Raw genomic sequence first — 24,689 nt, 5'->3', positions numbered from 1 at the left:
TATTCTAGTGTTGTAGCTAACGAAACAACTTCAACTTTGGGATCAAGTTCCCATAGACTTTGGTTAAGCTTAATAATAGTATACCATTGATAGATCGGTCTGCTTGCAGGAGGCAAGCAGAAATTTGAGCACAGTCAAAGAAAACATAGTAATCCAGATTCACAGAATCATAGAATATGATTCTGCCAGTTCTGCTAGTTCCAGCCCCTCTGCCATGAGCAGGGACACCTTTCACTAGACCAGGCTGTTCATAGCCCCATGCAGCTCGGCTTTGAATACTTCCAGGGATGGGGGCATCCACTACTTCTCTGGGCCACCTGTTCCAGTTCCTCACAACCTTCACCGTAAAGAATGTCCTCCTAACATCTAATCTAAATCTCCACTCTTTTAGTCTAAAACCATTCCCCTTTTTCTTATCAGTATGTGCCCGTGTAAAAATTTGTTCTCCATCTTTTTGGTAAGCTTCCTTTAAGTACTCAAAAAGGCTGCAATGAGATCTTTGTGGAGCCTCATCTTTCTATAAGGATAAGTTTAGAAAGAAAGGACTCCTGAAGTTAGACAGACCCATGCTATATTTGAGCCTATGAGGTGGAAAAGGAAGCAGCTGAGAAACAGCTCAGCCAATTACACCCACCTGGAATATACACTGTTAACAGTTTTGATCAAACTTTAAAATACAGAGCACATTATGGCCTGCACTACAACTCCAATTTTGTCTGGATCTCTCCTGCAGTTCAGACACAAGGTGTCTCGCATTCGTGCAGGAAAGCCACACTTATCAGTGCTCCTCAGGTCAGTGAGGTGGCCTAGAATGTGCCTTCACAATTAAAAAGTGTGAAAATGCGAAGAAAAACAAAAGTGGGAGCACTGATTCCCATCAAGCAGGCTCAATGATCTGCCAAATCTCAGGTGGTGAAGGCAAGCTTACAGCTCACCTTTCTGCCCTGAGAACCCCACACATCAAAGGTAGCTTAGTTGCACTAGAAATTGATCCTCTTAAAAGCTTACAGAATTAACAGTTTGGGGACCTGCTGGATACATGCAAGGTGTAATGATGCATTATCAGCATCTGGTCCTCTTCCATATACATCCTTCCAGAAGAATAAAACCTATCCCACCTGAACAGCCAAACTCTCATATTTTCCAAAACACTTCTGCTGTGACTGGTTTTGGATCCATTTGCTCTTGACCCAGACCCTATACATCTTGATTGGGACTTTGATTTGCAAGAGATCTAACACCTTACTGAATGAGGAAAGAGTGTCAGCTGGCTATTGCTGGGAGCAGCTGCAGAAGTGAAAGAAAAATGCTTACTCTCTAAAATGAAGGCAAATGAATCAAGCTGGTTGATTATCATCTGTACTCATCCATCTGAAATAGCAGAGGAGCAAACTGGAGATACAGGATTTCCTGAAAGAATTCAGGTTGTGCTGCCTTTTGCTGATTCTTATCCCACAATAGGGAACTGAAAGAGATAGCCCAAACCACAGTACTAACTTAAAAAACCCCCAAACAATGACACTCCCTCATCTTCCCCCCCCACCAAACTCCCAGACAAATGGCATTAACAATTCTAGCATCAGTCTGATGTCCAGATTGGTTGTGTCTTAAAATTATGACACTACAAAAGATATTTTGCATCATTATGGGCCAAAATCTGCACAAAATGATCAACATTGCATTTCCTGCCCAGGAAGAAATTTCACTCGGAGCAAAGGGAGGAATAAAATCTTTACTTCTCTAAGGTCCAGAGGTGCTCATTTCAGATCAGCACTGAAAAACCACCCTGTAGATGCTACTTGGCCTATACCTGCTCTGCAGATGAGGGAAAAAACCCATACACTTTTGTCTTCAGAATTAAGCCCATCATTATGTAAATATAGTAATTTTCTTTGTTCAATGAGATAAAATCTCCTCATTTTCTGCAATATTCTGCACCACACAGTTCCTCAAGGCAAATTATTTCAGGAGAAAGTACGAACTAATGATTCTGAATGGCTCTCAGACTGATACTTGCCGTTTCAGCTCCCTGAACGAAACAGATGATAGTGACAGACTTTCTTCCAGTGCAAAATGCAGTCAGTTGTACCAAATATTTTAAAGTGCCAAAAATAGAAACCTGCTTTGTGGAGGATAAGGGTTGGCATCAGCTGCAACTAAAGCATTTGTTATGGTTCATAAAATTGGCAGAAATGATTTAATTTTATTTTACAGAACATGAGGTTTTTTTAAGTGGTTCTCCTGTCATAAAGCTTTTCCCTAGTGGACCTATTTCAAAAGTTAGTTAACATATTAGATTTAAAAATAACTACCAAAATATATCTTCTTTTGATCACAGGTCAACTTAAATGTGAATAAGATCAACATCAGTTTTCCTTCCTCACAAAACACAGTTTGTTTGTCTCTTCCACATCTTGGGAAAGAGATCCCTTTCCGTAACCAAAGGAGAGAGGCAGAGAAAAGCAAAGAGGTGGGAAGTAGCAGTAGCCTCCAATTTACCATGAGGCTTCAAGATGAAGGGGAACTCAGTGGAAGAGGATTACCTTTTCACCTGTTCAGTTCACACTGCAAGTGTGTTACATCTGGCCTGAAACGGACACCAAATGCAGCAAAAAAAGTAGATCCCTCCAAGTCCTGCAGCCCTGCTTAAGTCAACTCCTTTCTAGCACAGTGGCCCATTTTCTGCATCACAGGCCTCATGGTCCACATCAGCAGCACACCAACATATAACTAAATTTTAGCAGACTCAGCAACCTTGCACTACTGTGGTTCCATATCCCAATCTCAGGTCACTCGGTGCTAGTGTACAACAGCAACAGTCTGTGCCTAGGAAATCAGAGAGACTCAAAACTCAGATCCTGCTGTTTTCTGGGCAAACCTCCCCCCACCCCAACTTTCCTCCCCCCTACACTTTTAAGAATTTCTTTCTACTTAATCAGATTCAAAGAACTGCTGTCAGAGCAGCAGCACAGAGAAAAACACCTGTCAGACAGATCTGTTGCTAACCCGCGAGCCACAAGCCTAGTTCTGAAGGTGCCTGAGAGAGACACAGGTGTCTGAAGGAGGAATAATCAGCCCTCCATGAAGAAGGAGAAGGAAGATGAAGGAAAGAATATCAAAATCATAGCATGTCACTCTAACCTGCACAGCACACAGCAACATCATTTAAACTTTCATGATACTATTAATAAAAAAGTATCAGTAACCATGTTACATTCTACTAGTCCACCAGCATTTTGAAACAAAAAAAAAACCCCAAACAAAACCAAATCCAAACAAAGAGACAAACAAAAACCTGCTGGAAGTTGTTGCATATGTGGTCCTTTTTGGATTAGAGGATTTTTAACTGTTTTTATAGAACTTGAGATTGTTGCTGTTTTCTTAACAGAACACTTAAAGTGCAGTCATTTAAACTAATATACAGATGGAAAGGGCAAATTAAATAACCCTCAGGCATTGGCATCACTCATTCCCAGTCTTGTCAGCCCTATGTAGGTGGGTATTAGCAGGGACAGACTACAAAGCTCCAGTCTGCCAATACAAGAAACAGAAAAGAAGCAATTAATAATATAAAGACATCTGTTCCTCACCAAAGCACTGCAGTGTCCAGATCAGTACGTCTGGCAGAGTACTGCCTCTGTTAGACCTAAAGGTCCATCCTCCCACAAGCAGCACAGAAGAGTTTAGCCAACAAAACATTCACTGAAACATGCTACCATCACAAATTATAATTAACAAATAAATTCAAAAAGTAAGGTAAAATGACCCATAGACATTACTTTCAAGTAAATACCCAAAGTGCATAACACACAGCATGTTTAAATCTTATTAAAGGTATTTAAAGCTCTTTTTTCCTTTGAGTCTTATCTTATTTAATCTCTTTTCCCCAGCAAAACAGTTTGCTGTGTAAACTGCGAGACAACTTCAGTTTGAAAAAACAGCCACGTGAAAAACACAAAAACCATCAGGGAATTTAAGAAGGAACAGCAATACGCAGCCATGCACATAAACACTGACAATGCTGAAAAGAACTCTAATTTAGAATTTTTTTTCTCCCATTCTAAATTTCACTACTTTGAAGTAAGATCTCTACATCACTTCAAGAGTTGCAAACAAAGTGACAGGATAAGCTAGAGAGTTATTGCACTTGGTAAAGAAGGAAATAGAGAAATTATTAAAGTATTCCTTGCAGATATTAGAAATCTCTATTTAAAAAATAAAAAAAATATCATAAATACCAGTGTAACCTTAAAAAGTGCACATAATTTCTGGAAAATATGTTTGTAAATTTTCAGACTGTATAGAAAAAGCAAGCAAGCAGAGTTCTTAGCTCTTAGTGGTCACTTCCCAGCATATAACAAGTCACACAAACTCCCCGAGGTCTGTGGTTTGCCTCTACCATCATCACTGTCCAGAAATATGGACAATCGGTCAATCCATGTAGGTTCCCCAGTGAAAAAGTATATTGTTATTTATACTCAGTAATGCAATCGCTGGTCATGAAATGTTTAATAAGGAAACACTGATCTAAGTGGAGATATTTATCACAACACCCCATAGTATCACAAACAAATATCAACTGTATTGCCCTTCATAATACATTGGGAAACAATCTACTTTATAACTCCATTTAGCTTGACTTGAGAGGTCTATAAGACCATTTACCATCTGCCTGACTCCCATGAAAGAGCACAGATGTTCCAGGAATACGCACAAAACACCAAGCTGCGTCTCTCACCTTCCTCAGGTACACCTTGCTTTTTTGCACAAGGGTCAAAGACTAAAAAATTGGGGATTGACAAGATGACATTAAAACTTACTGAATTTTTCCTTTTCTCCAAACAGAGCAATAAGAAATGGGACCCACTAAGAATAGTTTCAAAAGCCCAAGCTAGCCAAAAGATTTTATCATGTTAAACGGCAGTAAGAGAGGTTCTTGCAGAAATTGCTTCTGCATAAGTATGGTTGCTCATATGGCTGTGTAACACACCAGTGGATTTAGTCATGCTCAGGTAAATCTTATTATTTAAATACTATATGATAACACTTGATAGACATGAACTGTTGAAACAGACAATACAAAATCTTTTAAATTACACTTTTTAAAGGTAATCTCATACAGAGGATGTGAAAAATAACGCTGCAGGAAAACAGAAAGAAATCCTGAAAGCAGGGATTTCATTATTCAATATACTAGAACAGCACTTTAAGAGGCATAAATTGTCCAGAGATTTGTCTGCCTTGCCAACTGTATGTACAGGGCCAGAAGTCCCAGAAAAGCAGGTGCTGTTTCAAAACACAGCTGAGGTCTCCAAAGCTTTTGGGGGATTGGAATGCTCAATTCCAATTAAAATTTCAGCCTGAGGCAGTTTCAAGAGCTCCACTAAGCCAGCACTCACAAAGATAAAAGTTTATGTTGAGCATATTGCTCACGATTTTGCAAGCATGGATTGAGCATGTTTAAACTTAATTTTCAGTGTGGCTGCAGGTCGGTGTTTCTTGCCCACAGACAAAAGCAGCCTCACCTGTCAGGTGCAAACACCTGTAGACGTGTCTTTTGAAATGGAGAGGTTTAAAGAATAGCATCATCTCTGCGGAACACAAAGCAACCTTTACCTTAGGCACCCAGATGCATAGTGTTACATGAATACTTATTTTCCTATCTAAGATCTACAGCAACAACCAGCACAAATGGGCATTCAAAGAGGCCTATGTCAGGCTTCTGAAAAATGTATTCTCTTTCACACATGCATGCACACCTTTTCCTGGAAACTTGAAATAAACAGAGCGGTTACACAATATTCTATCAGAAAAGTAGTATCTTACAGGGAAGATTTGAGATTTCAGGATCAAACCACCGAGACCAAGACACTACAGAAGCTCTATTTCACTATAAAAACACCATACATACAACATGACAGAAATCAAAATTTACTGCTAGCATTTTACACATGCCTGCTGTTCAGTAATGTGTGTTTACTGCATTTGACTCAGAGCAAGATGCTGTTACCAACAAAAAATTAAAAAAAAAGAGAGTAAGGAAAGCAAAGATGTCATGAAATAAAACAAGTAAGCATCAGGAAAGCAGAGTTTAAGAGATTTGTCAATATTCAAAACCAAAAGTAACAGCCAATCTTAGCAATGCTTTCAGTTTGGATAAAAAAGTTTGCATTACCTGTCGACTTCCCTGCTTGGAGGAGCAGCTGCTAGTACTTCTGGAAGGAGACAACATTTTCTGGGATGCACCGAAGTTTCTTTCTTCACTCATGATCCAAAACTATTTGTTTCACATAAGCTCACTTAGAACACCATTAAAAGGTAGTTTAGAAAATGCGTTGGAAGACTCCTCAGAGAAACAGCGAACTCATCCTTTACCCAAATGCAGTCCAGTGGCAGGATCTGCATTCCATGGAAAATCCTAAAAGGGAAAAGCAAAACAAAAAGCCAAGTTATCAGATGCTGTCGCCTACTGTCATCCTGTAGAATGAATCATAATAAAGCCTTTGGTAATACAAGACGAGCACATTGCTGTACATTATAAGACATTAATTCAACAATCACTTTAAGATAAATTTGCAAGTCTCAAATAGGAATTACATGACTTTTGGATCCTAAACATGTTTTAATTGTTGTGATTTATTCAGAGGACAAAGTACAGTATCAAGCATTTTTTTACAAATTTAAATTAATTAAAAGAGATTAATAAAGACAAGCAAAGAGAATAATAAATACCTATATGAAATGGACCAAAATAGACTCCTAATGAGAAGAAAACATCTAATAAAATGTCTCATTAAAAAGATGGTGTATAATCAAAAACAAAGCTCTTTTTCTCAGTTCCTTGATAATTTAAACAAGTAAGCATGGCTTCAGGTTGTAAGGAAAAGAAACCCTCTATACAAATAAAGAGGAATACCTAAAAGTAGTGAGCACGAAAATTCAGCTGCATAGAGCTGTACATGACTACTTTTACCTGGAATCAGAAAGTTGTAACTACTATCACATCAGTTGTCTCAGTGACTGGAAGAATAATTAACACTCTGTTTAATAACAGTGCTTCTTGCAGCATATGCAAATAAAAGCCATGCCAGAAACTTGCAATAACAGATTTCCAGTGTGGGCAAGAGTTGTCATGGTAACTGCAAATTTTAAAAAAAAAAAAACAAGCAGAGGATATGAAAAGAGGGTGATGCTTTCCACAACTTGGGGTGGCGGAGAAGCTGTATAAATTGTATATCACTGAATTTTATTGTCTCAGGCAAGGAATTTGCAATTAGAAAGAGTCCAAGAACCACTAATGAGAAAGGTGAGGAAGGTAAGGGAGTTTCCACAAAGAAAAGGGAAATTTCATTTCCAAAACTGGAGGCACTACTTCATAATTCTCCTGCTTGCACTGTCACAACAGTCCTGAACTAGGATCACTGTTTATTGAAGTCTGCCATTCATTTTTTCTTGAAGAGGCTTAAAAACCTATTCTGAGAGAAGTAGCATTTTCAGATCCCTAGTAAAACACTTTGGGTATTTTAAGAACTCATTTCCCTTTTTAAAAAAAACAACCAACCAACCAAAAAAATCAGATCAAAAGCCACAGACAAAAGCCAAACCCAGAACACACAATTAAAACCAGGTGCTATATTTAAGATGAAGACAACACTGCAGCAAAAACCCTCTCTCCCTATTGCTGTAGTCTGAAGCATCCAACTTCTGCACACAGACCTTTCCCAATCTCCACTGCCTTTCTCACAATATAGTTTGCTGTAACATTTCCATCAACATGCCCTCTTTTCACCTGAAACACAGTCTCTATGGCATTTACTTTACCTAGTTAGAAACATTCTCTTACCACCAGAGCAAATCTGTGCTCAGCAACAGTAATGATACAGCCCCAGCCTCCCCAAGTGAGGTGAGAGCTCTCCTGGGGCCCTTCCACTGGCGAGTCAGCTTGGCAAATATTCCAGGAACCATCAGACAGCTGCAAAGCCAGGAGCACTAGGCAAGGCCGAAGAAAACAGAACAGAACAGCAATGTGATGGCAAGGTCTGCACGATTTGGGCCCAGCACGTGGACTTTATACTGAAATTATAACTGAGATTAGGAGTAGTGCATTTCGAGAAGGTATAGTCGCTTCCTATCTGGAATATTAATTTGTGTGGCATTTCATTACAGACTTTTAACAGGTTTAGATTTATCTCACTTCATTTTTTTTAAAACAGTTTTAGAAGTATCTCAGTTTTTTAACTGCGGAGTAAGTATAAAAGATAACTTCCTTCCTTACTTGCAAGCTCCATTTAGCAAAATACTTTAATGGTAACATCTGTATTGACAAGCAAAGGCCGAATATTCACAGCAGGAACAGAAACACTCTTCCTGCAAACTCATTGTTCAGATATCCCCTTGAAAGTACCAGGCAACAAGTGCTTCACTTTTGGGATACATTGTTTGCTCATATAACCTCTCCTCTTCACTGCTCCATATTCAGAATGAGCACCTTGTTACAGCCTTCATTGGTGACTATCTAAAATTTTGGCAATGATTGGCATAGTTCATGGCAAGAGATAGGCTCTAATTTGCAGCAAAATGCACTGAAAATTACTGCTATCAGTACCTTGCAGGTATATCTCCAGGACACACTATGTTTAAGATATACAATGCCCTTTGTCTGTTTGAACACACACCACAATAGTTGTGTATTGACAAGTAACTGAAAACAACCAGAGGTCTCATGAACTTTGGCACAAAGAGAAGCCACATAATTAGGGGAGTATTTCTATCATTATGTTTTTGTGTGGAGTCCAAATGAAGTTAAGGTTTGGCTACGTTACCATTTTAGGACAGAGCAGCGGGGTACTTCCACTGCAATCCATTTGGGTTTCAACTGCAGGGCAATCTTGGAACATGGAAACCAAATCCCTTTTGGATTAAATATGCTCCAGGAGTGCATCCAGTGCTCAAAAGCATTAAGCCTATAACATCTGACTAGAGTTAGTCCTGACTAGTCTCATCCAGGAGTCAATGTTGGTTCTTCACCTTTAACTGGATGACTAAAAGGATCCACTTTTGCTGCACTGCTCTACATGTTAACATTGACATCATATACACACAGACTTACACCACCTAAGAAAGTACTTAAGATCTCCTAAGGCATTGTCATTTGTCCTTTTGGAATCAAAAAGAGTGAGATGGGCACTTTTCCAGAAGTCAAATGAGCTGAAGATGACTCACTACCTAACAAACCAGGAGTAAGAGACAGGTGGGTAAATTTGGCAGAGAGCACCTGAAGGATTTTGTCAGTCTGCTTCCAAAATTGGGCTTTTGAATTTTCCTTTATTCCTTCAAATTAATTATTGCATGGGCTGAAGGAAAGGCTTTTGTTACCAACCCTGAAGAACACGGGAGTGAAATATGCCCCCTCCACAATGCTTTATTTTATTACTGTTTCCCAGTTATTTAACTTATTACCTTGAGACTTCCAGATTTGAACAAGAAAGTGTATGTGAATAATGATCATGGCCACAACTCCTTCGTGAAAACTGCTACATGCTCCAGCAACTACTTTGTGCTCCTTTTCTAAAATTCTCTTCAGGAAGACAAAAATACCCCTGTGGCTGCTCTTCAACTGTTAAGCCACTTATTCTTCCAGGAAGGTGAGAAAACACTGATCCTGCATCCCAAGTTGACTTTCACATTCTGGTTTCCAGCAGCAGTGATTGGGCCTCTTGAGGGCAACTGATATTTTACATTACCTATGGAATTTAAGGCCACCAGGTACAAGAGCAATTGCAACTTTAAAGCAGGTACAAAATCAGTGTTAACTAAGCTAAGATTGCAACTAAAGTTGATGTTTTGAGGTTATCATGACACAATTGCTTCAGGTTCTTTACAATTTGCTCCTCTTCATGCCACAGGATGGCCTCAGAATTATATTTGTTCCCACATTTCTCTGAGCTCACAAAGCCACTTCTTTTGGTCTACTCCAAAAAGGTAAATCAAAGGTGTGAGGCTGAAGCAAATCTAAATAAATTTAGGACAGTAATTTTCACAGTACAGCTAGCTAAGTATTGTCCTAATTCTTTACTATAAAGTCAACAGCTGCAAAAGTAGGACAAGAGTACTTCTGCAAATGACCTCACCAGGTGCATTTTAATGAAGTAAGAATACATGAATATCAAATATTACCTACAGCTACTACATCCTAAACCCATAAACAGCACTTATCTCTACTTATCATCTGTTACTTAGAGCCTTATTCTGCATCAATTAAAGCTAATGTAAACACACAATATTAGGTAAAACAGTAATACCTTCTTTTTTATTTTAAAGTACCATCCCAGGTTGTCCTCAAACTTTTTAAATTGCAAGAGTTCAAAGCAGCCTCTCAGTATTGCATTTCATCTCTCACAACTCTCTAAGCCATAAGCTTACAGAAAAATCCAAGATTTTCCACATCTCACAAAAGAAGAGAAAGCAAAATTCAGAAAAGAAATATGTAAAACTGCAGTAAAAAAAATTAACATTGGGCAATTATTTTTGCTATGGTTCTGGAAGAAAAATAGTCTTAACAGCTGCTTCAGAGCTGATTCAGCAGTGAAGGAACACTGTAGAGATTTTGAGTGGCAAAACTGGAAGCGTACATCTCATTCTATAACTGCAGTCAATTAAGGTTTTGAGGATAGAAGAATAGGAACAGCAGAAAGCCTGATGAGAGTCAGGTGGGTATAGCAAGCACAAAACTGAGCAATCCAAATCAGAGTTGCAAGCAACACTGAGTGACTTTCACAGAATTAAAAAAGAATTTGTGCTGAAACCTTTGCTCTGTAGCTATTATTAAATTACATTCACTCACGTCTGCCTGGATAAACAAAGCAATAGTCTTTTCCAAGTATTGCTTTCATGTCTTTCTCTGTTATACTTCAATTTGCCAGCTTTAATCTATCCCAGTGTCTCATCTGGCTCAAAATAGGAAAGAATTATTTATAGACTACAGATACACCACGTACAAGCATGGGAGATGTCTTTTCAAGGCAGGTATTTGCTGTTCCTGAATTACCATAAGATTCGCTCTATTCAAGGTCAAAGCACACAAATTCTGTTCTGTCGCTAGCTATTCTCTTTACAAAAGGAAACTTGCAGAAACAAACATAAACCAGTTTAAAACAACTAGGTTATTAAATCTGTCTTTGAAAGCAAAAGTTCAAACAGCTTAGGAAGACTAACAATAACAGGAAGCATTTCAGAACTGCCTTCCATCAGATAAGTGCTCGCCCAAATCACCTCTCTTGAGCAGATGCTTTCATCAGCCATAAACAAATACTACTCTGAAGTAGTCCGAGATGCAAAGAAACAGTTCCATTTAGCCTGCCTCCTTAGGAAGGCTATTGTAGCAATTAATCATGCTATTTCGGTGACCCGAAAAAGGAAAACATAATTCAAACAAAACTCTCCTAGTTGTCTAATCAAGAAAGACAAAGAGAGGAAAAGGGAAAAAGCTAGACAAACAACAAACATACTGCATTTAACACCAGATTGCTTATCATGTGTAATGTTCATCAACTTGATGAAAGAAAATCCTGTGTATTCCATTGCACAGAAAGCAAAAAAAAAAAACCAACACCAAAACACAACCACAAAACAAAACCCCAGAAACAATCCAGTAGAATACATCCCAAGAAAGGTATTAAAGAAGAACATCCTTCAATGTCAAGTCTAGTTAAACTCTCCTGAAGCAAAGCAAATATTTGCTGTTTCACTAACCCTTGGGGCAGATAATTCAATCCTTACATTAGAAAAATCTTATATAAATTTAGAAATAGGTCATTCGGCATTCTGAAATATAAATACATATAAAAATACCACCTTTTCCTGACATCTGCCATAGAAAGTGACTATAATACTGCACATGACATGATTCATTTTAAATGCATAATCTTGACACTGTTTCCATCCCCTCAGGAGATCTGTGATAGATTGCACTTCTATAAAAAAAACTTACTGAGTATATGTTCTAATAGATATATTAAAAATCTTGGTGACTAGTGATGCAGAAAAATACATCCAGTAATGGCAGTGTTATTACAGTAATTAGTCAGCTGTCATACCACCTTTTCCACTCAACTTTCAATCGCAGTTGAGAATCATAACTAACAGGACTGACCTAGCTCACAGTCACATCTTAAATAATTAATAATTCTTCTCTCCTTGCCCCTTTAAGAAAGAGCCTTGCCTAGGCCTTGCCTGGTAGCCAAGCACTTGCTAGCACAAGCTGCTAGACTGAGGGGGTCCCACATGCCCCCTTCCAGTTCTTAGCATGACTGAACACTCAACTGATAAACCAAAAGCTGGAGGACCACAAGAAACATTTTGTGACCCAGTAACAGAGAGGTCCACAGTCTTCCTGTCAAGAGGGTGGAGCAGAAAACAACATCTGTGATCAAATCCTATTGCTGGGAGGAGGTACAGTGCATACAGCAGTGCTAAGGAGGTTGACGGTCCTCCCTCCTCAAATAACAAAGTAGTAGTGAGTCCCTTTGCATTGAAAGTGCTGTTCATCTAGAGAAAACCTTACAAAGGATGATCAGGCAATAGATAAAAGAGACAAGCTTATTATAATTTTCAGTAAAGAAAATAACAGGCACATGGTATCACTTTACAGTCCGTACTAAAAACCTTGAAAAGGCACTTCTCTTAGTGATAACATCCCAGAGTGGGAAACATTTGGCAGGAGCTTGGTTGTCTTTCATTTCTGTGCACTTACTACTGCTCTTTGCTTTGTTCACTAAAACAATGCTACTTCACAGTGCCCTGAGGCTTATTCCTTTTCAAAACTGCAGTCATTATCGCTAAAATGTTACTGAAATACACAGTGTTTGTTTTCCTGGATTTGGTTGTGATAGGCACAATGTTAGTTCTGGAAATATCTGTCAGTCTGCCAGCATGTAGTCAAGATCTTAAGACAGCACTGCCTGCACATCAAGAAAAAGACATGACTTTTCTGTCAAATCATTGAAGGCATCTGTGTAACATTGAATCAGATAGTCTCTTTGTGATCTCATAAACTGGATAATGCTGTGAGATGCCCAAATCTACCAAGGCTAATATAAAACAATATATTTTATTAAACCAGCTGGCATAATTGGTGTAACCATGGAGAAAGAAACCCAAACCCAGTCATCTCTGGTTTTAGGTAGAACAGCAAATAGAAACGCTGGAAGAGTTTTGGTGTCCCAGAAATGATCCTCACTGAAGTCTGAAGAAAAACATCATGAGGGATGTATGAACAGCAAACACAACACAGAGATTCTTTATTTCATGCAGGAGAGCTAGACATGCTCATCAAAAAGTAGCAGGATCCAACAAACCTACTTTGCCCTTTTTGATGTGTTATTCCTTTCACACTTTGGCATCATCTACTTTCTAAAAAAACCCTAACAAAAAAAACCCCAAAAACTCAAAACAACCAAAAACCCCAAACCACTTCACAGATCTCACAGATTTTACAGAATATTCTAAGTTGGAAGAGACACACAAAGATCATCAAGTCCAACTTTAAAGTGCATTTGGATGCCCCTCCCAGATATGTTTTCCCATGATACACTGGAATTGTCATTTGTCTGGTGTATGTCACTTAATTATTAAAAGAAAAAAAGGTACAAAGGAAACAGCACTTCCTTTTGAGAATGTTAAGTATTTCTCCTTTATAAGCAGGTCTATGACCTCAAAATTTAAATCTCATTAACTTTAATAACCGTGGTAACAAGATCAGTTCTTCCTAGGATACACAGAAATTCGTTTACCCATTTTATACAGTGTAATGACCACGAGTTATTAAAATGTCACATTTCTTCTTGATTGACTTAATGTATCTTTAGAGGCTTCTGTCTCTAAGTCCATTCCAAGACACCTTTTCCAGTGTACTTCACATTAGTATTTACAAATGCACCACTACAGCTTTCTTTTAAATATTATGCAGATTATTTCTTTACAGAAGGTCTTTCATATTAAGATAGGTTGAACCATCAAAAGAGGTCTGTAATATTCCAAACAACGGCAAGTAGTTGTTAGCAGATCAGTGTTAACACTTTCTAACATCACCTTAGGCAAGGAGCCACTACTTCCTAACACTGTATTTCTGAACACTCAATATGTAGATAAATGTTGACACTTTAGAGATGTATTGTAGGAAACAATTATATATAAATTATACTGAGGACAATTAGTACTACAAGTGCTAAGTATTTTTGTTATTAATGCCAAAACGTTAAAGTTTGTTAATTCCAAGTTTTCAAATTTAAAAAAAAAAAAAAAGCTGCTATTAAGGAAAAAAGTATACATAGAATCACAGAATCATCAAATGGCTTAGGCTGGAAGGAACCTTAAAGATAATCTAGTTCCAACCCCTCTGCCATGATCAGGGACACCTTCCATGAGACCAGGTTGCTCAGAGCCCCATGCAACCTGGCCTTGAACACTTCCAGGAATGGAGCATCCACAACTTCTCTGGGCAATCTGTTCCAGTGCCTCACCACCCTCACAGTAAAGAATTTCTTCCTAGCACCTAATCTAAATCTCTTCCAGAAATGTGTTTCATTTAAATACAAATTAAAAATGTTAAGGCTTTGGCTGGAGCTCTTCAAGGACAGACAGAATGATGATGACAGACTGCAACTGTCCTGTTGCTTGGAAACACATATCACACATGTATGTATATGCAGGTGACAGGAACTGTGAGTCACAGATGCAGTGAACCACGTTCTTAGAAGATTCTACATCACAGCTGCTCTTAAATCCATTCATATTTATGATTGTAATGAACACCTTGACAATGGGAACCAGAAAAGAGGTTCAAAACCTGGATCAAGTTTTCTGCAACATTATCTTCATGGCATAGGGTAAAGATGAACTGAAAGAGATCTAAAAGCAGAGAGATGTAAGATGTGGGAATTCAGATCATAAATCTGAATGATTACATCCAATGTTTTGCCTAATTAATATGACATGGGGAAGTATCAATCACAATAGCTGGGTCAGCCAAAAAAGATGCAGGTTAGAGGTGAGGGTCTCTGAGTAGCTGACATGGCAGCTCTTGAACAGGAAACAGGTCATAAAAGGGATCCTTTCCCCACCTCAAATGATACAATCCCACCATCATCTCCTCAAGTTCCAAAACGCTGGAGGGGAAGACAAATCCAGTTAGGGTTACCACAGAGGTGCAACATGGACAGAGTTCCTAAGAGAACTTTTGACCCTAAAAAGGGAAGAAAGCAAACACAAAGCTGCAGAAGTAGCACCCGTATTTGGGAAGAACAGAAGATCCATTTCAGAGTGAGTGCTTCCATGTCAGATCTTATCCTGCCTCTGCCTAGCTACAAGGGTACAAAATCTAAAAGCAAATTCGGAAATGGGTCAAAAAAGAAAGCTTCAATTAAGACTCTATTACAGACAATCCAGAACAAGGAATATATAGAGAGTTTTAATGCACTAAGTTTGCTTATATAAGCCTACTATAGTATGACATCCAAATGTAAAAATATGACCTGCCCCACCAACAGAGTTCAGAGTTAAAACAAAACTGATGAGAACTTTTACAGGTCTCAGTAGCAGCTCAGTGTCTCAACTGATAGTTTAGAGCTCAAATTCATATTCACTTTTTAAAAATGCCGAAGTAATTAAAGAAATTCTTGCTCCCAAGTAAGTTACTGTCCCTTTTCTCGAGATCAGTACTTCTCCTGTCGCAAATTAAGAAAACTTTTAAAAAAAAATTTATAAAAAATAAATAAGTCACAGCATTCCTCCCCAGTCCACTTCAGTGGAGTGCCATTTGCCACAGGGAGTAGTTCACATACTTTGCTTTGGCCAAAATGAAGGCGTGGTCATCACCAACCTGTAGTCAAAAAAGTGGAAAGTGTGTTATTTTCAACTGATCCAGATGGTTCTGAAAAAGATACTCTGCCTCTAATTTTCAATTAGATTCAGGTTAGTGCAAGCTAGCAGATATGTATTTGAATTTAATTAAAAACAAATTAAATTCTAGGTGATTAAAAAAGCCTAAACTACGCTCTCATTCTCAAGTATTTTTAGAGGTTTAAAAGACGGAAGGTTTTAATTAGGATGCCTCAGCAATATGAATAATTTACAAAGAGCTTAGTGAAAGGGCGCTACAACTTAACTATCCATACCTTTTATTTCTAATGAGTACATTCATTTTTTCTTCAGCTCCGGTCATGGCAAACAGGCCATAGAGAAGGCAGACAACAATGTGAAGAATTTTATATGTGTGCAGTCTAGCATCTTGGTTGCTTCATAGCACTTTTTGAGGTTGGTTATACTTGACCTGCAACTAACAATGTAGATTTTAATTACATGCTATAAAAGCAGCAATAAACAGAAGTGTTTACAAGTGATGTAGATTCCCCTTGAACAGCTTAATATTAGAAGAGTTCTGCTGTTCTTGGTCTTTGCCTTCTATCTCTCCACTCTCCTCCCAATCTCTCATCAGTTTTGTGTTTGTTTCTAAAATGCTGGCATATAGCACTGGTTTTGCTAGACCATCAGGACTTACAACACAAAAATAAATTAAACCTGTAGTTAATTACGATTAGTGCATAAAGTACATTCTGACACATTTAAAAAGTCTTATTTCATATAATGCTCTTGATGAATTTCTGAAAAGGAAAATAGAAAAAACCAATTTCTTAGAGGAAGGCACTAAAAGGTTTGGTTTCTTTTTTTTCTAAGTGTCTAAAATAACAACATATGAAGTTGCAGGAAACATAATACTGAAGGCTATTTTCTTAACAGATGGCACTCACACCTACTTCACCTGCTGACCTACATATTTTTTCCCTTAACTTTTACTAATATTCATCTTTCATAGAATGTGTTTTCCACAATTTTGCCATCAAGTGATAAGTTTTAGCAAAAAAGGTTTGAGAAATGTATTCAAGGACATCTTTTTAACATTACAAAATATAGAATGCATAAAGGAGGAATACACCTCTACAAAGCATATAAGATAAAATTGCACTTTTGACATGAAATTGTCTTTTCAAAGGCTGTTCAATATTGAAACTCTATGCACAAAGTTTTCATCAAGTCTTGACCAGAAAACTTGACATTTGCAGACAGTAAAGCATTGTCATAACTCAACTGTCCTCTAGAAAAAAATGCACCTATGCAATACAGACAGTTAAAACAGAACCATTGAACTGAATCTCCTAACATTATGTTACACTATTTTTGGGATCATATCATAAAACATATAAACCCCCCAAATTTTTACTGATGTTACACCAAAATAACATGTATTTACATGGAATATCACATTAAAAAATTAATCTTGGAATGACTAATGGCAGTTGGAAGGATTACATTTGGAGAAGTTACATCATCAGCATATTCAGTTTTACAGTCCTCTCTTCCATACTCAGAAAATAAGAAAATCAGTCCACTGTCTGTCCTAGCAGCAAACAAATAAGGTGTCTGTGGGTGCTGGCAATTCCCCAGCTCCTATTTCAGACTGTCATTCTCAAGCCTGCTGACTCACCTGACTGCTCACCAGCCCCGTGATGTCCCTTATTATAACGATCTTCCAGAGCAGAAAACTCACACTAACAATAAGAATAATAAAATAGGTGTTTTTGAAACTATTGCCACATTGTTCCCAGAGTGAGATGTTGAAAAATTGTTCTCTAATGTGATTTTATAACACTAGTTAGGCAGATGAACAGTAGGGGTGATCATTGCTTCAAGTCAGTATTAAACAATAAAACATAGTGACAAAACAAGCAGGATCTCCTGCCACACTCCAGTATCATTTGCATCACGAGAGAGATGATTTCAGGAATAGACCACTTATCACTTATTATGCTGAATGGGTGTCATACTTTGGAAAGATGGAAATCGAGAAAATACAGTACAACACAAAACACATTTTTTGAGCACCTGGTTCTGTATTCCACCTCTTCATTTTGGCCCATTGAATTAAAATGCTATTAGAGCCACATACTAGCTCATTTAGGAAGTGCACACAAAAACGCTAATAATTTATATCTGTGTCAAGTACAAAAAGGTTATTGAATTACTTGGAGAAAAAGATTCCGATTTCTCTCCTTATACTTTTCTCCTTTCAGCAACACTAGGTTTTTGAACAAAGATTTTGAAAGTGGGACAAACGGGAGTTACATGCCAGACTCTGAACAGCATCCAGTGAAAGCTGATTCCATCCTAAAATAGAGTTCATTTAGGCTGACACAAAACTGTAGTAAAAGCTTTCATACCTCATATTTTCCTTTCACACAAATGACAGCATTCCCAGACATACAAATTCTGACCTACTACCAATCACCAATCTATTCAGAATTTCAATATTATTCCCACAATTGGAATGTGCACTTGTCTTACTCTCTATGGCACCTAGCAACTAATTTTGAAAAGTCTGTAGTTTGCTCTTGCAGGTTGTTCATACAAATCCAGAACACAGGGCTTTAAAATAATTTGAGCTTTCAATAAATGCTGCAATGCACTGCTTTTGCTGCCTTGTGCAGAGGAGTCTGACTTTGTATGAATTTTGCTTGGGAACTTCACAAACTGCTTGAACAGAGTTCACATCTCCTGTTGCCACTTCAAACGTTCACAGCTCAATTTCTCTACATCTTCCTCCCTGCTCCATTCCTCTTGCCTGGGATACTTTGCTAGAGCTAGACAAGGACATGGAAAAAGGATGAGGCATTTAGAAGTTAAAAGCGGCAGTTTAACCACCTTACACAGCAAATCTAAGAAGCTTAAAGTCACCAACAAATGCAGGAATTGTCAAGTTGGACATTATGCATTAAGCATGAGAAAGTAAATACATGTGACAAACGCATTACTTTCCATGTGAATGCAATGATTCTCAGCTAATGTATCTAAATTAAGTCACACATTAGTTATGTCTGAACAGAGCAGGGTAACAATTAACATTTTGTACATAAACAACCAGTTTTTTTTTTATACTCAGAACCAATTCCAGGAACGCTACAGGCTTGACTTTTCCTCACCTAAGAAAGCAGCAAGACATTTCAACAGCATCCACTTAGAGTAATCAACCTTCATGTCCATACGCACTGAAACAGGGTATTTCACAGGTAGCAAATGAAATAAATCACATGAAAGCAAGCAGTTCAAATTGCGTTACCATGGTTTGTCCAAAACCACTAAAAAGCCTTCCATTCAATCTTGCCTGTAACATACTGAACCAGAACTTCTTTTCCAGTGCTAACTTAAATAAATAAATAGCAGCAATACTGGTTTTCACAATCATTTCAGAGTACTCTGAAATGCAAACATATGCAGTCCAATAAAATAGTCTTTATAAAGGAAAATATGTCCGCCTTGTCCTGCACTTTCTATCATGTTACCCCTTGTTCTCAAACTCCAGTCTAATGAGAGGAATTTTACGAATAGTCATTTGCAGCAGTAGCAGCTTGATGCTGCAAAGCCGAAAGGCAATTAGAGATCACTGCCTATTAGAGTACACTCATGACAGAGAGCATTTGGAAGCCAAGGCAGAAGCCCCTTAGCTCCAAGTTACCACAGAATCTCAACAGATCTGAACATTTCACTCAACACCTGCATCCTGTGGGCTTTCTGAGCTGGCCACTGTACTCGGATCCATCAGTGTGCCACATGCCTCAGGTGAAGACTCAGGTGGACTGCAAGCTTCCTCTCTACCGAATACACCTTCAGCAGTTGTATTCCATTCATCGAGCTAAGAACTTCTGCACCATTTTCCATGGCAAACTCCATAATTCTTGTTGCTCATAAAGCTGCTTTATTTCCAATACATATGCAAAGTATATGCATATTGATATTCATGCTCTCTATATATCACATCTGCAGTGATACTAGCACCTTGTTCAAGTGTTAATGATCCTTTTCTAATCAAGTCTTAGTATGCACATTTATTTTTTTTCTGTGACAATGCCTTTGTGTTTTAAATGCATACATCATATCCAGAGTGTTATGGTCAGATTTTGGGGCTATAAGTTAAATAAAATGTGGTGCATAGTTATGTAACTAAAAAACATGAAATTATATTCCCACAAAGTGACAACAAAAATCATAGAATCATGGAATATTCTCAGTTGGAAGGGAGCCACAAGGATCATCAAGTCTAACTCTTAAGTGAATGGCCCATACAGCACAGCTAGAACACCCCATACACAGCCAGACACCAGGAAAAAGATGGTATTAGTGGTGCCTTATCCCTTTCAAGTCACTGTTAAAAGGGCCTCCAGCTTAAAGTCAAAAGATCCCACTTCAGAAGTATTTCTCAAATTCTGTGCTGGTAGTCATCAATTAACCCAGTCTGAAGATGCTAACAAGATAAATCCCCAAATATTCAAATCTGTAGATGCACACTAAATAATCTGTGGCTTGACCAACATAACCTCACAGAGGTATTTATATCCCACTCCATTAGGGTTTCAGAAAAAAGAAGTCATGTGATAGTCACGTACATTGAGTTGCATTTCAGCCTTAATGGAGGTTTTAAAAATCTTTACATGTGCTTTTTCAAACATAAAAAAGGCAAGGCAACACTGAGAGGAATAAAAATACATTTTGAAATAAGATTTTAGCCTGGTTATGTTTTACTGAACCCTGAAATCTGCTCTTCATTTGAAAATGCCTTTTTACTTCTCCTTTGAATACATGTATTATACAAAGCCCAATATCTTAAATGCAGAAATGCAAAGTTACAAGAAATTCTTATCACTCTTTTCTTTTTTCCTTTCATTCCTTATATTGCCTTAAAGCCTGTAGTCACTGCCCTCTGTGCTTGCCACAGCCTAGAGAGATGATTACTATTGATATGTGGTGCCACTCTCCTGCCCCTACTTTATTAAAGCACAGCTCATTTCAGTGATACAGTTTTGGTATACAGATTGTCTGAAATATACTCAATATTCAGGAATGTTATACAGTTCTTCTCTTAACAAATACTCTGTTATTGTTCATAAATCTGTCATCTGAAATACTAGAGCAGGGAGAAAACAAATTTAAGAACACCATAGCCAAGAACAGTGAGAGTTTGCAGGCATATCTGGGGGTGGGAAGAGAACAGCCTCAAATGAAAAGTGAAGTTCCTCATTGTATCTTGAACAAGACACCTCAATTTTGTCAAGTGAGATTTAATGATATAGTGTAAAGCTACTTCACTGGGGATGAGGTGTTTATTCTCTCCCCTTCCTTCCTTTCATTTCAAGGGCAAACTGTTATTGCAACTGTTACAGTTCATTACAGTCATTCCTTCAGCTTGGTGCTTGGGGAGTTTGTAGTTTCACTTTCTTATTTAAATGAAATGAGCATTATTTTTCAAGTTAATACATTAGGTCATGGCAATTGTTGCCAGTAGAAGTAATATACAACACCCTTGAATACAGGCTTATTTTTGCCAAATATATCCAAAGTCAACCCCTACAACATAAATGTATTTATCTTTGTGTGGATCTAAGTATACACATATTAGGATATGTAATTTCTATAAACTCTGAAATTATTTAAAGACAGCCTTTCTCACACCAGATGAGAAGTGATGCTGATGAAGATTCTAGAAAGGGTCTGACAAAAGGATATACGTTCTATAACTACTCAGGGTAAGGATGGACATTCTTCCCTCTGTGGCATCTGGTACTGGACAGTATCACAGACAAAGAGAAACACAGAGTACAACTCTATTGTGCTTGCATGGCAACATTCTGGTAGGAGGGAGGGTACAGGGGTGGCTTCTGTGAGAAGCTGCCAGAAGCTTCCCTTGTGTTAGACAGAGCCAATCTCAGTGGGCTCCAAGATGGACCAGCCACTGGCCATGGTAGAGCTCATCAGCAACAGCAGAAGCACCTCTGGGGTAGATTTAAAAAGGGGGAAAAAACCCTCTGCAGTTGCAATTTGAGAGAAGAGTGAGAATATGCAGGAGAAAGAGCTCCACAGACAGAGTCAGTGAAGGAGGAGGGAGGAGCAGAGCCTGTGGTGAAGACCATGGTGAGGCAGGCTGTCCTACTGCAGCCCATGGAGGTGCATGGTGGAACAGGTGGATGCTGGAAGAAGGTTGGGACCCTGTGAGAAGCCCATGATGGAGCGCATTTCTGTCAGGAGCAGTGGACTCTTGGAGAGAGGAGCCCATGCTGAAGCATGTTTGCGAGCAAAACTTGTGACCCCACAGGGGATGTACACTGGAGCAGTTAATGAAAAACTGTGGCCCAGGGGAATGGCTCACATTGGAGGAATTAATGGAGAACTGGTTCCCATGGGAGAGATCTCACATTGGAGCAGGGCAAGAGAATGAGAAGTCCTTCCGCTGAGGAGGAAAGAGCAGCAGAGGCAACGTGTGATGACATGACCACAGCCACCATTCCCCAACCCCTGCATCAATGTGAGGAAGGAAACAGAATTTGGAGGTTGAGCTCAGGAAGAAGGGAAGGGTGGAGAGAAGGTGTTTTTAAGATTTGGTTTTATTTCTCACTACCCTATATTTGACTGGTAAGAAATTAAATTAATTTTCCCAAGTCAAGGCTGTTTTGCCCATGGCAGTAATTGCTGAGTGATCTCTCCGTGTCATTATCTTGACTCACAAGCCTTTCTTTATATTTTCTCTGCTCTGTTCAGCTAAGGGGAGTGATAGAGTGGCTTTGGTGGGCACCTGGTGTCCATCCAGGGTCAATCCACCACAACATCCATTGTGGCAGCCCCTGCACCCTGGTCACCTTCATTTCTTCATCAGGGACTTTGCAAATACAGGGTAGATTGAAATTTCACAACTTGCAGGGGAAGCTAGTTGCAGAGGGAGATGCTGAATCACACCTTTAACAGCTGTTACTTAGCTATCACCACCTCTTAATAAGTGTTTGTTTTAGATTTCCTTGATAACTGCATGGCACTGAGAAAAAAACCTAAAACAAAACAACAACCCCCCCAACAGATAATTCAAACCCAAAACATAAGCCATATGTAAAAATGTTAAAGGTGAAGTATAAACTACAATTTGACCAGAGAGAACAGACAGCCAAGTACAGGCATACAAAATGTGTGACTTTGTACTACCCTCGTGATAAATAAAAATCCACTGTACTTTTAAGTTCTTAACTTTGCAGCCCATTTCACTCCATACAGTGGAAAATCCAATTTCGGAGTCCCAAAGCTTGAGCTAAACAATGAATGCTTTTCACAATTCTCCTGAACCAAATGTTTTCCCTCAAAAGCTACTGGCCAGATGCTGGACCATATTAAGGGTAAAACTATAAACTAGCTTTTCTTAGGGTACATTTTACCTCACTAACCACTCATTCATATCATTTTGTCCAGTGACGACCAAAATAAAATCAGCAGCTAGGGAGTGGCACTTCACTCACACATCACAATGTGTTAAAAACTACATTAACAGTTTTTAACGTGTTAACTACATTAACAGTTTAAACCTTTAGAAGCAAGTAGTTGCTGCCTAATAAAAGCTGGCATTAAAAAAAAATCACACAGAAAGGGACAGGGCATTTCTGCGGTCCTCCTTATACTTCTCAGCACCTACACCAAATTCTATTGGTGCCTCTCAATCAGAAGTAGTCTTATTTGTTTCACTGTCAACACAGTGAGTACTGCTGTCTCTGGTCTATTAAGGTAGTTGACAGTATCTAGTTTTTAACCAATGAGCCTCCAAGAATTAAAATTATTTCATTTTGTAGCACTTGACAACTTGTTAGCAGTTCCAAACAGATGTGCTACAGAAAGACAATTTTCTAGTGTCCAAATTTTCATTAATCATCTAGTATTAGACTTCTAAAATAGAATATTAATATAAATTTCTTTGATTTTTTTTTTTAAGAGAACAATTCCTGCTATTTAAAATAAGGTACTACTTATAGTACATTCAAACACACCTATGAACAGTTGTCAAATTGTTCAGTTATATATTTACTGGAAGTAAAAGAAAACCTCCAGGAGACAAACAAACATGGACGAAACTCAAAGAAAAAAAAAGATAAGGAAAATTTTTAGTACTTTTTCGGGTAATCATCGTATGAAATCTGGTCTTAGAACAAGTACTTTTCTTTAATAACTTGCCATCCTCCAAAAATACAGCAGCAGAGCCCAGGTCTCCTCCAGGACATATGGAAGCACAGAAGTCACCTGGATAGAAGGGAAGACCAGTGAAAGTTACAGTAAAGCATGCTGCTGCATTAAAGCCTTCTTAAAGCTTTTTAAAAATAATTTTATACTGTATTGTTCTGTGCTCACTATTGCATCTGCAAGTTACCAGCTTGCATGTTTAACTCCCTATCAGATAAGACTTTTCCTAGTTTTCTGTCAGGATCTTCTAGTTCTTGCAACATAACTTCAGTTGGCCTGAGAATATATTTTTCTTCTGAAAAGTTCTTGCTATGGTTTTGTAACTAAAAGGCATGTGTGTCCACAATAGATATTTTGTTTTGTGTGTGAGACATGAATAAAGTCAGCAAGTGTAAACAAGTCATTAAATAAATACTGCAAATGTTACATTGTCATAAACACATCTCTGATTGTTAATCACTACGGATAGTTATCCTTGGTTAGGTTTGACCATTTTTCATCCCTCATATATGCTGTGATAAGAAGTGCAACCAAAAGAAATCTACAACGGATTACATGCTTGGACAAGAACATGAGGATAAAACAAGATTAAAACG

The 24,689-nt window shown here is 38.2% G+C and overlaps 1 protein-coding gene across 4 annotated transcripts in view; it reads right to left on the bottom strand.

Annotated features, from left to right (window-relative positions):
* Positions 1-24,689, bottom strand: part of OSBPL3 (oxysterol binding protein like 3) — a 94,068-nt gene that overhangs the window by 45,451 nt on the left and 23,928 nt on the right. For all 4 annotated transcript variants that reach the window (XM_032704485.1, XM_032704476.1, XM_032704470.1 and 1 more), the window contains exon 3: positions 6,176-6,418. In XM_032704485.1, the coding sequence (XP_032560376.1) occupies positions 6,176-6,268 (93 nt within the window). In that variant the 5' untranslated portion in view covers positions 6,269-6,418. The remainder of the gene's footprint in view (positions 1-6,175; positions 6,419-24,689) is intronic.

This window comes from Chiroxiphia lanceolata, chromosome 1, assembly GCF_009829145.1.
Source record: "Chiroxiphia lanceolata isolate bChiLan1 chromosome 1, bChiLan1.pri, whole genome shotgun sequence".
NCBI classification, from domain to species: domain Eukaryota; kingdom Metazoa; phylum Chordata; class Aves; order Passeriformes; family Pipridae; genus Chiroxiphia; species Chiroxiphia lanceolata.
The sequence above is the reverse complement of the archived record's forward strand: the minus strand, read 5'-3'. Positions and strand labels throughout refer to the sequence as shown.